The sequence below is a fragment of the Euphorbia lathyris genome, chromosome 8 (assembly GCF_963576675.1).
Source record: "Euphorbia lathyris chromosome 8, ddEupLath1.1, whole genome shotgun sequence".
Lineage (NCBI taxonomy): Eukaryota > Viridiplantae > Streptophyta > Magnoliopsida > Malpighiales > Euphorbiaceae > Euphorbia > Euphorbia lathyris.
Window position 1 is genome coordinate 75792670 of NC_088917.1, and position 14181 is coordinate 75806850.

The 14181-nt window shown below is 36.9% G+C and overlaps 1 protein-coding gene across 2 annotated transcripts; it reads left to right on the forward strand.

Annotated features, from left to right (window-relative positions):
- The first annotated feature begins 804 nt into the window (after positions 1 to 804).
- On the forward strand, positions 805 to 13232 carry LOC136202420 (chaperone protein dnaJ A6, chloroplastic-like). Of its 2 annotated transcripts, none has more exons than XM_065993026.1 (8): positions 805 to 950; positions 1715 to 1891; positions 2780 to 2933; positions 3086 to 3143; positions 9269 to 9311; positions 11654 to 11702; positions 11812 to 11892; positions 12026 to 13232. In XM_065993026.1, the coding sequence occupies exons 2-8, from the start codon at positions 1785 to 1787 to the stop codon at positions 12881 to 12883; spliced, it is 1350 nt and encodes a 449-aa protein (XP_065849098.1). In that variant the 5' UTR covers positions 805 to 950; positions 1715 to 1784; the 3' UTR covers positions 12884 to 13232. The 2 variants fall into 2 exon arrangements, with proteins under 2 accessions (XP_065849098.1, XP_065849100.1); XM_065993028.1 differs by having other exon boundaries at positions 2792 to 2933.
- The last annotated feature ends 949 nt before the right edge of the window (positions 13233 to 14181 follow it).

Genomic DNA, 14181 nt, shown 5'->3' on the forward strand with positions numbered 1-14181 from the left:
TTGACTGATAACGACTTAAAACTGAAACTTTTCAAGAATTAAAGTTGTTTAGTATCATATTTACTATGCAATCATCATTTTTTGGAGTTTTCTCTCTCTAAACATTAACTTCATCTCTTATAAAAAAAACAACACCTCAAACCTAAAAAATTGAAGAATTAAAGTTGTTTAAAGTATCATTTAACTCTTGAAAATTTTCATATTGAAGTCGTTGTTGGCCAAATTTTGACAACTTGAACCCAAATGTAAAATTTTATGAACCACATAGTTGCGTTTAAAAAAAAAAACCACAAATACCCATCCATAAATCGGCAGAACCACAAAGCATCTATTTGTAATTATTTTTTTTTATTACTTATATCCAAGTTTACTATTTTTATCATTCTTCTCAATTTTTATTTTGTTTTAAGTTTCATAGATTTATATAATTTAATTTCAAAGCCTCCAAATAAATTTTTTTTTCAGTGATTTCTATGGTTATTTTGTTTTTGACAAAATACCATTACTTGGTGTATTTTCACTATTAAATGATGGATTATAAAATTAATCCAATAATAAAAACACACAAAATTACTTTGTTAAAAAACAAATTATTTTTTTTTTTCGTTTTTCTGTGATAGAGCCTCCTTAATATTGTAAAGACAAATTCATGCATCAATTTATTCGGTAAAAGAAAAAAAATTAAAAGAGCTTCCAGAAAACATCGTCGGATCACATATAAGGCAGTGATGAACGGTCGATGATTAGGGTGCAGGGAATGAAGTATAGAGGAGAAAACAGGGAATTGCAGCTTATTTAAACGAGAGGTATTCTTCTTCCCCAATGAGAATACTCTAGCCTAATCCTCCATTTCCTCCTCTGTGTGCTTCCTTTTCTACCCTTCAATTCTCCAATTCCTCCGTCTGGGCGAGAGGGCGAAGCAGCTGCTTACTCCTTCAGATAGCACTCAGGTTCCTCTCCCTCTCCCTCTCAATTGTGTTGACCTACAGAGATTGTATTTTGTTTTCCGTTTTTATGGAAGGGAATTACAGTAGTTTACTTGCCGAATTCGAGTGTTTTTGTGGTTTAGTTGCTGAGTAGTGATGAATTGCATGTTTAGTAATTGGGGATTGCTTTAGTTTTAATATTAATCTATAGTCGTTAGTTTGTAGATTTTGAATTTCGCTATCTCCATTTTGGAACCTGTTTTTATTGTTTTTGGTAACTGAATTCCGTTCTCTGTTGTTCTTTGGAGGAAAATAAGTTTCCGAAAGTGAATGAGAATGAAGGGTTTATGTTAGTAACTGTTAATGTAGTGAAACGATGCACATAATTTATTGTTCGCTTTAGGAAGCCTTTTTCTTTGGGTAAAGGATTGTTGCTCGCTCTGTTTTCATTAGGCTTCTGAGGTGTTCTTCTTTTCCACTCAAATTTGTTGTGGAACCATTAGGAATTTAAAATTACTTTACAATATCAGTGGACTCTAATTGTGAGGATATGCTTATGTTAGCTATGTTTCTTCTTACCAATTGATATCCGTTACATTTTTTATGTTTAAACTCCTAATCTTTATGTCTTCAACTAAATGGAATGGTTGCACAAGTTCTAATTGGAAAAGGAAAAGCTTGTTTTATTTCTGGAATAAAGATGTTCAATATATATTTTGGATAGACCGGTAATTGTTTTGGATTGCATTATGTGTGCTAAACTAATTTTGAAATTTTCATCTTTTCAGCTTGTGCGAAGGTTTCTGGTTGATACGATTGATCAGGCCATCTGGTTTGCATTGCTAAATATTTGATTAGATGGCTATTATACCTTGTGGAAACACATCAGTTGCACAATGGGGTATTCGACCGCAGTTCGTGCTTAGATCCTACATCCAGAATAGGATAGTATCTTGTCATTATGGGTGAGCATATCTATTTAATGAACTCCATTCCCCTTTCTTTTGCATGCATGTGCCTTGTGTGACTGGAAGTTCAAGCTTGGTTGATATGTTGTTACTTTTTGTTTGGCATTATTATATGTCCATAATAGGGTCCTTCATTGAAGGAGGCGTATTTTCTGACATGCTTTATAGTTTATACTCGGAAGTTATACTCTTTTGCTCTTTTGACTGGTTGTTGAAGGTTATTTATTGAGTACTAATTTTCAGACTTCTAATTGTCAATGTATACCTTACCCATCTTGGTATTTCCTTTTTATATCGAACTCCTTAAGTGTATGGTTTAATAGCTTTATAAATCTTTGTATAGCTGGGTTGAACGGAATTGTATTTGTGTACTGACAAATTGATTCTTTTCTCCCAAAGCTGTAATCACCTCTTTCATATTTAGTTGTTTCCAATTATGGGAGATGATCGGGTACATGTCCTACATTGCTGCTCCCTGAAATTCACACTTGTGATAAAGATATTATGTCTAGGGAAAATGGGAAACATGCATACACTATGAAGAATGGTTTTGTAGCCATGTGATATGTTTTGTGGCCAATGAATGGATAAATAAGGAACTGCTGCTCGTTGCCAAGCTTTGTGATAAGTTTGTCAGATTTATGTGCTTTTGATTTGGTATATTATGTAAATGGAAACTCGGACCATTTAAAAAAAAAAAATTAATTTTGTCATGTTTTTATGAGTTTTATTTTGTTCTCTGGCATGTTGTGGTAATCATTCATACAATAGCAGCTATGATGTTTATTTCATGTAGTGCATCATGGCTTTTCTTTGGCATGACAGTTTATAATCTTATTACATGGTTCACACCTAGTTTGCTGTCGGATAATTGAGTGCCTTTAGACCACTGTGCAGTCTTAACAGCAAGGTGAACTATTTGGGAGCACCAAGTTCAAGCCTATTTTCGCGAGATTCATTCCCTCTATTGTCTTTTATTGGGCCATCACAAACTTCACATCGTCGTAGAGGATCACGGTTTATTGTTAGAGCAGATGCTGTGAGTCTAACACTGCATTTACCTATTTCCTTGTGTGTATATATACAATTATATCATATAACCTTTGCCTCAGTTATTTATTTACTGTGGTTTTTATTGTTGAAATTCTCATCTTATAGATTTACCTGAAGTATAAACTGTCTGAAATGCAGGATTTTTATTCTATACTTGGAGTGTCAAAAAATTCAACTAAAGCTGAAATCAAAAGTGGTAGGTGGACCTACTGTTCTTGTTTTCTGTACAATTTTGTGTGGAAAGCTTAAGAGCCTAAATTTTCATAAATAGTTGATGAAACATTGTCCTTGCTTTCTTGTCCATCTTTGCTCGCTTTCTTCATTTACATATGGTAAATAATGAGTTCTCTTAGAGGAAAAAAATAATGTAAGAAAAAGGATAGTAAGTGATGATAAAAAAGAATAGAATGACGTACTAAAGATCTCCAATCACGTAATATACATATCCTATGAAAGCTCATGTGCTGAACAACATGGAGATATTTGCAAAACAATTTCAAAACTGTTAATTGCACTGGCTAGTACTGGGCGGCCCGGTCGCACTACGCGTCCCCGCTGAGCGAGGGTCCGGGGAGGGGTCCCACCACAAGGGTGTACTGGGGGCAAGCCTTCCCCTACCAATTTATTGCACTGGCTAGTACTAATAAATGAAAATGATTAGTTTCATATACAACCTTATATACTAAATTGGTGCAAACAATGTGCAAGAATGTAATTGTTTGGCCTCCATTTTCCTACCAAGCCCCTTCATATGTTCTACAAATTTTTTGGTCATGCTTGTCAGGCGAGATGGGTTTGAGAGTGTTCATGGAGGGTATGGTTTTGGAGATAAGAATGAAGCCGGAAATGATATTTTGGAATTCGCATCAGCCTATGACTTGAGTATCATGAACACATGGTTTATGAAGAGAACATCCCACTTAGTGACTTATCGGAGTGGCGGTAATGCGAGCCAAATTGACTTCTTCTTAGTAAGGAGTGCTTGGAGAAAGAGTTATATTGATTGTAAGGTGATCCCTGGTGAGAGTACGACAACCCAACATAGAGTAGTGGTGCTAGATTTTCGAAGTAGGAAATGTATAAGAAAACAAACACCTCAAGTAGAGACTAAGATTAAGTGGTGGAAATTGCAAGGGGAGAATCAACAAAAATTTGTGGATGAGATGACCAAAAAAGATATTTGGACTTGCAATATGGATTCGGATATAGATTCAATATGGAATAAGATGGAGCATAGTATAAGGGAAGTAGCGAAGGAAGTTCTAGGGGAATCTAAAGGTAGCATGCCACCGGGTAAGGACACATCTTGGTGGACAGAAGAAGTACGACAAGCAGTAAAGAGTAAGAGAGAATCCTATAAACTATTGGGGAAATGTAGGAGTGACGAGAACTACGAAAAATACAAAGAGGCTAAAAGGGAAGTAAAGAAGGTCATACGAGATGCTAGAGCAAAGGTGAATCGGGATCTGTATACAAGATTGGATACGAAAGAAGGGGAAAGAGACATATATAGAATTGCTCGGATGAGAGATAGGAAGACGCGAGATCTCGGAAAAGTTAAATGTGTGAAGGATGTGGACCAGAAAGTCCTAGTTGGAGATAAGGATATCAAGGAACGATGGAGGTCCTATTTTGATGACTTATTTAATGGAGATCGCCAACAAGATGTTGGAGATATAAGTATCCATCACGATATGATAAATCATGAATGCCTGCGGAGAATTCAAAAGGGTGAAGTCAAAATGGCATTAAGTAAGATGAAGTTGAAGAAAGCAGTAGGACCTGATGGCATCCCTATTGAGATTTGGAGATGTTTGGGAGAAAGAGGAATCGAATGGTTGACGACGTTCTTCAACAAAATTTGGAGAAACAATAAGATGCCATCAGAATGGAGGAAAAGTACCTTAATCCCTTTGTATAAGAACAAAGGCGATGTCCAAGATTGTGCCAACTATCGGGGAATCAAATTAATGAGTCACACTATGAAACTTTGGGAGCGAGTGATTGAACAAAGGCTAAGGAGGACGGTGAAGATCTCGGAAAACCAGTTTGGCTTTATGCCGGGAAGATCAACTATGGAAGCCATCCATCTAATGAGACAATTAATGGAGCACTATCGAAATAAGAAGAAAGACTTGCATATGGTTTTCATTGACTTGGAGAAAGCATATGATAAGGTACCAAGGGAAGTACTTTGGTGGGCCTTGATAAGGAAAGGCATTTCGCGGAAATATATTGACATCATAAAGGACATGTATGAGGGAGTATGCACGAGTGTACGTACTAGTGTTGGGAAAACTGAAGAGTTTCCTATTACGATTGGAGTGCATCAAGGTTCCGCACTAAGCCCATTTCTTTTTGCCATCGTTATGGATGAACTAACAAGTTCACTTCAAGATGGTATACCATGGTGCATGCTGTTTGCAGATGATATTGTGTTGGTTGATGAGACGAAAGAAGGAGTGGAGATGAAGTTGGAACTATGGAGGCAAACTCTAGAATCTAGAGGCTTTAAGTTGAGTCGAAGTAAGACAGAATATTTGGAGTGTAAGTTTAGCGGCCGTAGGAGTAGGGAGGCAGGGACAATCACCCTAGATGGGAGAGTTGTTCAGGCCTCGGATTGCTTCCGGTATTTAGGATCTATTATCCAAACGGATGGAGAAGTAGATGGAGATGTTGCCCATAGGATTAAAGCTGGTTGGTCGAAGTGGAAGAGTGCTACGGGTTTCCTTTGTGATCCCGGCATGCCTAATAGATTGAAGGGAAAATTCTACCGGACGGCAATTAGACCAGCATTGTTATATGGTACGGAGTGTTGGGCAGTGAAACACTGCCACATCCATAAGATGTCGGTGGCGGAGATGCGTATGTTGAGATGGATGTGTGGTCACACGAGAAAGGACCGGGTGCGTAATGAAATAATTAGGACAAAAGTAGGGGTTACATCTATTGAGAATAAAATGAGAGAAAACCGACTAAGGTGGTTTGGCCATGTGAGACATAGAGCGCTTGATGCGCCGGTTAGGAGAACCGAAGAGTGGCAAAGGGATGTAGTGGTGAGGGGTAGGGGAAGACCTAAGCAAACTTGGAGGAGGGTGATCGAGAGTGATATGAGTTTATTGGGAATTGAGGAAAATATGGTAGTGGATAGGACGGAGTGGAGGGAGCGAATCTGTGTCGCTGACACGACTTGATTTTCACGGTTTTATATGATGGTTCATGTTAGCCGACCCCGAATCATTTCGGGACTAAGGCTTTGTTGTTGTTGTTGTTGTTGCTTGTTGTCCACTAAACATTCATTTCAAATAATTGAAGAGGCAGAATATTGGGAAGAGAAAAAGAAGAAAGTCAATATGATGCTTCTTATGATAGCAGCTTCAAAATAAGTAGTCAGTGATTTCTAGGTTTCCTTGTATATATTAATCATTTAGCTTGCTTATATTGAAAAGCATCAGCTAGTGAAAAGCTACTAACTTCACAAGAAGTTGTTTTCCAATTCAATGGGATCTCCACTACAAAGGGGTCTTTATGATGCGCTTAATGGACAATGTTGAGGAAAGACACCACAACGTATAGCATCTCATTTCCATTTCTTTCTAGAAGTCAACATGGACACCATGACATGTCTAAAATTTATATATATACTTGCTGGCCTCTCAATATGATAGTTCCTAATATTGTTCATAGAAGTTCAGAGCAGTGAAGATATATTGTCCAATTTCCTCTATGATGTAGGCAGCATCATACAAATTGTTTCTAGTAATGTTGCTTTTCTAAGGTTTTAAGCGCTGTTCTCCTCTTGTTTGGGGAAAATTAAACTTCCAAACCCCACAGCTTTTGTATCAATTAATTTTATAGGATTTCCATACAGCTTATAATGTACATGAAGGAATGCTATGTTCCTCTTTAAAACACTGGATTAGTTTAGAACTTAGTTGTTAAGTTACCATGAGGGTCAGTAAAAGCCATCAACAAGCTCCAAATTGTTATGTGGTGCTCTAGTGTTAGAGGAATATCTGTTTTTTTATTGACATTTTAGGTCTAAGAATCAACCTAGAATTTCTTAGGCAAATGGGACTTACACTAGAACCAGTCTTCACTGTTGCAAATTGGAGATGGGATGCAGAAACATCCTGGCAATTGCTGCATTTAGAGGACCCCATTGTTTTAGTAGGTTATTTGGAGCCTAATCTTGAAAAAGAAGTATCATCATTAAAAGTGGCTAGTTAGATCTAACCGCTGCAAATTGTCATGTGATGTTAGAGGAATTTCTGTTTTTATTGAAGTTTCAGGTCTTAGAATCAATCTTAGGATTTCTTAGGCAAATGGGACTGACACAAGAACTACTCTTCACTGTTGCAAATTGGAGATGGGATGCGGGAACATCCTGGCAATTGCTGCATTTAGAGGACCCTGTTCTTTTAGTAGGTTGTTCGAAGTCGAAGCCTAATCTTTAAAAAGAAGTATCATCGTTAAAAATTAAAATCATGACTACTCTTCCAGAAAAAGACAAGAAAAGCTTATTAGCTGTATGCGATGGTTGTCTTGCGAACATGTTCAGCTGAGGACTGTAATTAAGCTTTAAGCAAAGATTTTGGACCTTTATTGGAAATCTGTTCCCAGATCAGGTTTGGGTTTTCTATGTTTTATTTCAAGCATCAAACATAGTTATAGGTTTAAGTTTTGGTATGACATTGAAAAATGATGTTTTTGTTTCTTCCGACAAAAAAGAATGATGATTTTGTGTGCCTTAGAACAGCTGCAGGGCACCCACATCTTGTTTTTGGCAATAGTAACAAATATTAAGTGTAAGAAGGTGATGATTTTGGTATCACAAATAATATCCTATTGACATAAATAATGTGCGGATAAGTATAGTGGATGGATGATGGTTCTTTGATAGTAATAATATTCTGGGAAGCATGAGTTTCGCATGTCACAATCATTTGTCCTATTGCCATGTGAGTATGGTGTCTAAGCCCATTAGTACTCATTCAACAAGAAAGCTTACATTATCAAGGCGGTTTTATGAGCATGAACATTAATGTTCTGCTTGACATTGTTGTACTTTTCGTTTTCTTGGAAAGAAAAGCGTGTTTCTAAAACTTGTTTTATTGACTGCTTCTACTTATTTTGAAAACTGGAAACCATAAAAATTGATTCTTGTCTTTTTGTTCGCTGCATTTGTTATCTTTCCCGATCTTTATCATTTTTCGTTTACACCTTCTATGTCATTATTGGCATCAACTTTTCACTCTTCACCCTCCATTGACTTGTACACTATCTCCTTCCAGCCACTCTCTCATAGTCTCATTAACTTGTTTTAAATGGTGTCTTGAAGTACCCTACTCCCTGTTGATTTTTTGGTGGAATCACTGGGTTCTGATGTTGTGGGTTTCTTTTCTAAAAGATCATTTAATCAGGGCCAGGCCATTGGAATTAATGGGTTTGTTGGATCCTTTAAACACAAGTATCCAAAGTTTGATCGCCGTGGAAAACGGATGCGTTTGTTGATGAATTGTGCCTCAGTAGTCAGTAGTAGCAGTGTAATTTCAGAAATTCATTTTTCTCCTTTATTTTCAATTTATGGGAAATTTTATGTGTTGCAGTATGGAAATACAGTCATTGGGAGCTAATTGTGGCCATTTTTGTTAGAAAGCTGAGTTTATATCCATATTGGAATGTCTAATATATTTTGTTGTCTCGATTGGCCATAGCTAGAATTTTCTTTCCTCTCTTGCTTTTTAAGTTGTGTCACTAAAATGGAAGGGAGAGAAGACAAATTGATTCAGCTGGTGCAATGATGTCTTAAAATACAATTGAAAAATTTCCAAGATGAATAAGAATTAGCTGAAATTTGATTTTAACACAGATTGAAGTTCGAGATATTTGAAGTGATAAATAAAAATTGTGCAAAAATAGGCAATAAGTGATTTGTTCAGTCATTCAGTGGTGAGAAATAAACTATATCTGTGGCATAGACCACCTGAAGCATCAAAATATTGCATAAATTTGAGTGGCGGTGTGGAAGCACTGGGAAAAACCGAATATGATAATGGCACGTGCAAGAAATTTTCTCTCGCTGCATGTACCTGTATAAGGCAGTAAAACTAAGAATTACGGCAAGATTTGAAAGCTTGTAAACCTGGCTTTAGTTACATGGATTGATAGTGTAATCATGTTATCACAGTAGAAGAATTCATGGATCTCAATTACTGAATGCTTATCTGACATTTAACAAACTTAATTTTGCGATTAACCCAGTTCTTTTTTTTATTATTTATGATGTGCTAACTCTTTTTCTTCATTTTGCTCATTCAGCATATCGGAAACTTGCTAGAAGTTATCATCCAGATGTGAACAAGTAAGTTTGCTTATCAGCATGATTATTTCCCTTCTCACTTCTTGTATCCTTTTTTTTGTCCCTTCTTTTTTCTTCTTTTCAGCTGTAGATTGTACTGTTTGGCCCCTTGATAGAAGTTCTGCTTGCAGCATATTATATGCATCGTAACATAATTGAAGAAAATTGATTGTTGACGAGCTGACGTGTGAAATGCATTGTTAATAGAATTGTTTGTCAAGAGCTAAATCTTTTGCCAGGTGTTAGATGTTAGATTAAAGTATGGGAGCCAAATATGATAGGAACTCAAAACAGGAAACAACTTAATAGCAAGTAAAGAAGGGGAAGAGATTTGTATTATTAATCCGAAAAGATAGAAGAGATTCAAGAAAAGGCTAAGCCTCCACAGGAAGATTGCTTCCTTCTCTACTCAAAAGCTGAGCCCTGCAAAAACTGCAGAATGATAACCAAAAACAGTATGCCCTTCCCATACAAAACGTTCCCCTCTAGATAACCAACCTTCTAGACCTGCTAGCTACCAAAAAGCAGTAACTAACTATGCCACCTCACCCCTATGCATAACAAACTAAAAGTAACAAAACCCCATCGTGCCCCTATTTATTCTTCTTTCTTCGGGTATACACTCTCAACTCCCTTGGTCCATGGGCTGGTTGATCTAAAATCCCCCCATTAGTTGCAAGATCTCTATCAAAACATGTCAAATTGTCCCAAGTAAAAGCCTTAAATTTTAGTTTTTACCTCTAAATCTATGTTTTTACCTGTTAACAGACATGGATTTTAGATATAGAAGTGAGTGGTGTGGACAACCCCATGACAGTGATACACTGGGGTTGGTTGTCTTTCTCAGTATCATCCAGCCCTTGCATTGTTTTCAGCCAGTGGTTTAAAATATTCAAAAAATTTGGTTATTTATGATGCCTAGCAACTTAGTCAAAATCAAGAATGTAGTGTTCGGATTCTAGCTGATCTCGTCCTAGATTAGGATCACTAAAGTGAATCTGCTGTTGGATAAATCATATATAGAAGACAAGGAATGCTTTGGACATGGCTAATCATCTCTGAAGTCAAGAAATGTAGGTTGAAAAGTGTAGGTCAAATTAAAGGCACTTGGAAGTAAAAGATAAATTATGCTCTTCAATTCCGTTATTCAATCTCCCATTGCAATATGCAGGAATCTATAGCATCAGCTAGCAATCCTTTTTTAGCATCAGCTAGCTAGTAATCCGTTTTCCTTTTTCTTCCTCTTGTACATGATAAGTGATAACTAGTTCTTGTCGACGATTTAATAGTTTTTTGAAGTTGAAAACGATATTTATATTATGGCGATAGTGGTCTTTACTGCTTACTGTTGTTGTGCCTCCCTCACCCAATAGATTAACTTGTGCTTTCAAAAATTTGTTCCTTCCATCTAAATTGCCCCCTATCCTGCTGACTGAGAACTGATGGAGGTGTTCATTAATCATGCTACTTAATGACTCGGTTTATGAAACAATTGGTCATTGCAACCTCTCATTAGCTTGAAGGTTAATATAAGCATTTCGGCAAAAAGAAATATTTGGCCTCTGTACTTTATTGAAATTGTCAAATTGGCTCATGTACTTTGATTTTGGCACATTTGACCACTGTACTTGGCACAATTTGTCATTTAGGGCCCCTACTTCAATTTTGGTGTATTTGGCTCCCTGTATTATTATGTTTTGCAAACTTAGCCCTTGATTGGCGGTTCCGAAATACATACTGTTCACAATTGGACAATACCGTTTGGTCACATGCTTTTTGACAACGTGCATGATATTCTATTAGCAGAACCGTCAGTCAATAATCAAATGATTAGAGAACTTAAAATACAAGGCTTCAAAATGAGCCACAATTTAAGTGCATGGCCAAACTGAAAAATTGTGCCAAGTACCTAGACCAAGTTTTATCTTTTGCCGAGGCACTTCACATGCATATATGGCCAGACTTTAAAAAATGCAGCTGTGTGTATAATCTGTTGCTAGCTAGCTATAGTCTATATGTGCCAAGGGGGCGAGAACCTGTGCATGAACATAGATTTCTGTGATGGGGGGCCATATTCAGGATGGATCTGTCTGGAATATTTCTTTGGGCAACAAAGAATAATTGAAACTCATAAGAAATTTACTTGCTAAGAGTGGTATTCAACATCCTGCTGTGTAAATGTAATTTTGCATTCAAATATGTATATTTATAATAAAGCTGGAGATCAGAGCAGACAGTTTTGGATCTTCAAAATACATAATTTTGTGAAGCATGGAAAATTATACTATTCAAGGCCTGTTTTTGTGTCATTGACACCTGTTGGAATATTCTATCTTTTGCTGCAGAGAACCTGGGGCAGAACAAAAGTTTAAGGACATTAGTAATGCCTACGAGGTAACATTTCCCCTTTCTGGTTATCCCGTCTTTTGTTTACAGAGAGACCATTGCAGTTTTGGTGGACATGATCTACGTTAGTTTATCTAGCTCTAACTTGCCCCTGCAGGTCTTGTCAGATGATGAAAAACGATCCCTGTATGATAGGTATGGTGAGGCTGGAATTAAAGGTGCTGGAATGGGCATGGGGGTAAGTTCGATTTCGATGGAGAATGGATAATATCAAAGCTGTTATTTATAGTTCAAATGTTATTAATCCCTTGTGATATTTTTCTGTCATCTTCTGCTTTCTCACGGTTTGATCTGTTGTTGTGACATGCCAGGATTTCAGCAATCCTTTCGATTTGTTCGAGTCTCTATTTGAGGGCATGGGCGGAGGCATGGGCGGCATGGGTGGCATGGGAGGCAGAGCTTCCAGGAACAGAGCAGTTGATGGCCAGGATGAATATTACAACCTTGTCTTAACTTTCAAGGAAGCAGTTTTCGGGGTTGAAAAGGAGATTGAGATAACCAGACTTGAGAGTTGCGGGACCTGCAATGGTTCAGGTGCGAAACCAGGGACAACACCGTCTAAGTGCAGTACATGTGGAGGCCAAGGCCAGGTTGTCTCGTCAGCAAGGACTCCATTAGGAGTATTCCAGCAGGTAATGACCTGCCAAACATGTGGTGGGACTGGAGAAACATATACCTCTTGCAACACATGTTCTGGGGATGGACGTGTAAGGAGGACAAAGCGTATTAGCTTGAAAGTTCCAGCTGGTGTAGACTCTGGAAGCCGTTTGCGCGTTCGATCCGAAGGTAACTCTGGAAGAAGAGGTGGATCCCCTGGTGACCTTTTCGTCATTATTGAAGTCATCCCAGATCCTGTCCTAAAACGGGATGACACAAACATCTTATACACGTGCAAAGTGTCATACGTAGACGCAATTTTGGGCACAACAATTAAGGTCCCAACAGTAGATGGCATGGTCGATCTCAAAATCCCAGCTGGAACTCAACCCAATACAACGCTTGTAATGTCGAAAAAAGGTGTCCCCGTGCTCAACAAATCTAACATGAGGGGCGATCAATTGGTTCGCGTACAAGTTGAAATCCCAAAGAGATTGAGCGGCGAAGAGAGAAAGCTTGTGGAGGAGCTTGCGGATCTAAGCAAGGGCAAAACAGCAAGCACCCGAAGATAATTGCCGGTCATCTTGCAGGGTTTTCAGTGGATCATATTCTTACCGAATCATTATATAATTTTGGAATGCGCAAGCAATGCAATCATGCTACTGTAATGGTAAGATAATGGTAAGATAATTAGTGAATGTGATAATTTTGTCCCACAATATAGTTAGAACCATCTGTTAGAAAATGATGCAGAAATAGGAAATGAAATTGGGTGATCATATGTTGATTTTTATTGTTTTGTTTTGTTTAATTTAATTTTGAGCATTTATACTTTGCACCTTTTGTTGTTAATGATTCTTTGTGACAGCTTCAATTTTTGCCACTATAAATATAAGCTGCATTTTTGTGGTGCTTGGTTCTTGGTAAAATGTGGAAATGATTGTTTAATTAAACTGCCACCACTAAACACGGTTCAGGTGGTTAAGATACTCGATCAGCTGAACCATTGAAATCTGGAGAGAGAAATATAGTTGTGATTAGAATATTTGATGTAGAGTTTTGCCTCTTGAGATCGATTTATCTAGTTCGAATCAGGAGTAGTCTGGACGGTATTGGATACTAGATATAGTTCTATATACTTTTATTGTTTAATTTTTTGACTTGATGCTTATATGCTTGTTTGTAAGTTATGTTGTTCTTAAAGCATCTCCAATAGGGTGACATGGCTCTCTAAATTATCAAATTTAGCTAGTCATTTAGAGTGATCACTCCAACAAGATGATATGGCTCTCTAAAATAAATAGTAGTCATTTTCACTAGCTAAATTTGGTTGTCTCTTTGGCTAGCTATTTCTATTTTTTATTCTTCATTCTCTCTCCTTCTACTTTTTTTCTTCTTTAAATTTAATCACTTTTAATGATAAAATAATCAAATAGAGAGTCAAATAGCTAGCATGGTTGGAGCAAAACATAAATTTGGTTAGCTTAATATTTTATATTATTTTAAAGAGTCAAATAGCTAGTTAGTGTTGGAGATGTTTCTATATACTTCCATGGCTTAACACATCAAGAGTCGCTTGAATTTGTCTCAAAAACTTGATTGACCTTCTAAACTTACAAAATGTATTTAGTTCCCTCAATTTTCTTAAAATAACCTATTTGCCACATGTATTTGTTTAATGTGACATATTGACTCCTGAACTTGTTTATAATGATTCATTTGCTCCCTGAATTTGTTTAAAGCGATATAAATTTCAATCTCTAAACCTATAAAAAAAAATTCAAAATTTTAAAAATAAAGACCTAATTCATGATCTTAAATCTTTAAAATAAATTAACTTTCTACTTTTTGTAGATTTAGAGATTTAATC

Coding starts and splice junctions, on each gene's coding strand:
- LOC136202420 (XM_065993026.1), top strand. CDS start 1,785: ATGGCTATTATACCTTGTGGAAACACATCAGTTGCACAATGGGGTATT. Junction 1,892..2,779: donor ATAGTATCTTGTCATTATGG/GTGAGCATATCT, acceptor GAGTGCCTTTAG/ACCACTGTGCAGTCTTAACA. Junction 2,934..3,085: donor TTATTGTTAGAGCAGATGCT/GTGAGTCTAACA, acceptor TCTGAAATGCAG/GATTTTTATTCTATACTTGG.